This window comes from Oratosquilla oratoria, chromosome 39 (genome assembly GCF_046742065.1).
Source record: "Oratosquilla oratoria isolate Oo_2021 chromosome 39, ASM4674206v1, whole genome shotgun sequence".
Lineage (NCBI taxonomy): Eukaryota > Metazoa > Arthropoda > Malacostraca > Stomatopoda > Squillidae > Oratosquilla > Oratosquilla oratoria.
The window spans coordinates 32998497-33000996 of NC_134815.1; the positions used below are offsets into that span (position 1 = coordinate 32998497).

Sequence of the window (2500 nt, forward strand, 5' to 3'; positions counted from 1 at the left end):
TTCCAGGGACTCCCCCCATTCCCCCTCTCCCCCTCCCTCTCTTCCCCTCTCCCCCTCCCTCTTTTCCCCCTTCCATTCCCACTCTCCCCCTCCCTCTCTTCCCCTCTCCCCCTCCCTCTTTTCCCCCTTCCATTCCCACTCTCCCCCTCCCTCTCTTCCCCCTTCCCCTTTCCCCTTTCCCCTCCCTCTCCTCCCCTTCCTCCCTTCCCTCTCTTCCCCCTTCCCCTTCCTCTCTCCCCTTCCCTCTCTTATCCATCCCTCTCTTCTCCTCTTCCCCTCCCTCTCTCCCCTCTTCCCCTCCCTCTCTCCCTTCCTGCCCCCTAACTTCATCACCCTTGTATTACCTTTTTCCTTGTACCCTCTCCTTTCGTTTCTTTATTTTCTCTTAATTTTCTTCCCTTTCTTTTACCACTTCTTATTTCCTTCGCCCTATCCCTCTCCCTGTGTCCTCTTCATTCTCTTTTTCCCCTTCTTCTGTTCCTGGCACCCCTCTCTCTCTCCCTCTCTAATCCTTTCCTCTTTCTCCTTCATTTCCCCTTACTTTTCCTCTTTCCTTCATCTCCATTCTCCTTTCTCCGTCCCTCTCTCCATTTCTCCTCCTCCTCCTCCACTCTATTCACCCATTTTCTTACCTCTTCCTTCTCCTTCCCCTTTTCCCCTGCCCATTCTCTTTTTCTCTCACACTCTCCTTCTCCTTCTCCAAGTTCCTAATTATTTTCTCTTTCGATTTCTACATCTCTTTGTTCTTCCTTCGAAATTCTTCCTCTTTTTTCTTTCCTACTTTCTCTTCTCTATACCTTCCCTTCTGCCATTTATCTGATCCTCCCATTCCCCCTCTTTCCTTCTCTTTTTCCTTTCCCTCTTCCCCACCTCCATTTACCTTTCCTTCCACCCTTTTCCTTACCTTCCCATTTTCCCTTCTTTTCTTCTCTTTTCCCCGTCCCTCTTCCCTACCTACATTCACCTCTCCTCCTCCCCTTCCCTTCCCCATCTCCCCTTTTTTTCTCTTTTCCCCTTCCCTCTCTACCTCCGATCATCTCTCCTCCTCCCCTTCCCTTCCACATCTCCCCTCTTTTCTTCTCTCTTTTCCCCGTCCCTCTTCCCTACCTACATTCACCTCTCCTCCTCCCCTTCCCTTCCCCCATCTCCCCTCTTTTCTTCTCTTTTCCCCTTCCCTCTTCTCCACCTCCAATCACCTCTCCTCCTCCCCTTCCCTTCTCTCACCTCCCCTCTTTTCTTCTCTTTTCTCCGTCCCTCTTCTCCACCTCCAATCACCTCTCCTCCTCCCCTTCCCTTCCCCCATCTCCCCTCTTTTCCCCGTCCCTCTTCCCCACCTCCAATTACCTCTCCTCCTCCCCTTCCCTTCCCCACCTCCCCGCTGACCAAACCCATCGCGTGACCTGAGACCCCGGGGGTCATTCTTCTTACCCTGTGGCGCGGAGGGCTGGTCGGCCGCGGGCCAGGAGTGGCTCCCCGACGCTGGGGCGTAGCGGGCAGAACCGTCGGGTCGGATTCGGGACGTGAGTGCCAATCCGCGGAACCGGGCCAGAGGATGGAAGGGCAGGAAGCGTTTCCTCTCTCCCGCGCTCAGCCGGCGGGCCATCATAGGGTTCTGGTGAAAGAGGATTAGCGTTTAGTAATAACGAAGATACTTATGACAAGTAACTGTAATAATGATATTGATGATGATAATAATGATAAAAGAACACTAATAACGGTAATAAAAACCTATGATGATAATATTAATGATACTTATGATTATAATGATACCAGTAATATAAATAGTATGAACAAGAAGACGTAATGATGATAATGATACCAATAATATAAATAGTATGAACAAGACGAGGAATGAGAATAAGAATATTAAGAATAAGAATAAGAATAAGAATAAGAATGAGAATGAAAATGAGAATGAGAATGAGAATGAGAATAAGAATAAAAATGAAAATAAGAATAAGAATAAGAATAATAAGAATAGTAAGAATAAGAATAAGAATAAGAATAAGAATAAGAATAGGAATAAGAATAAGAATAAGAATAAGAATAAGAATAAGAATAAGAATAAGAATAAGAATAAGAATAAGAAATAGGAATATGATAAGATACAGGAATAAGAATGAAAATTACAATAAAGATAATGATAACAATATTAGTAGATTATTAAGATTTTTTTATATAGTAAAGACAAATATGACTGCTGCAATACTCAGCCTACATAAGAATTGACAAATTATGGAGGAAAGGTGCTAAAGGAAACGTTAAGATAGACTATGTAGTTTTATTCCGTATCAAACGTTTCGACCTCCTGGGTTTTCTTCAGTCCCCTGACGAAGACCCAAGAGGTCGAAACGTCTAGTTCTGAATAAAACTCCATATTCTAGCCTTCACTTTTCATTTTGCCACCTCACCTCCATAATAACTCAGCCAACAAACGATCATTGGTTTCTGATTGTGCAAAACTATCAGGTTAACAGTGAAGCGATTCTTTTTAAGATAG

At 45.0% G+C, this 2500-nt stretch overlaps 1 protein-coding gene across 2 annotated transcripts in view; it reads right to left on the reverse strand.

The window, feature by feature from the left end:
- Positions 1-2500, reverse strand: part of LOC143020344 (uncharacterized) — a 154039-nt gene that overhangs the window by 2614 nt on the left and 148925 nt on the right. For both annotated transcript variants that reach the window (XM_076176677.1, XM_076176676.1), the window contains one exon: positions 1429-1612. In XM_076176677.1, coding sequence (XP_076032792.1) covers positions 1429-1612 — 184 coding nt within the window. The remainder of the gene's footprint in view (positions 1-1428; positions 1613-2500) is intronic.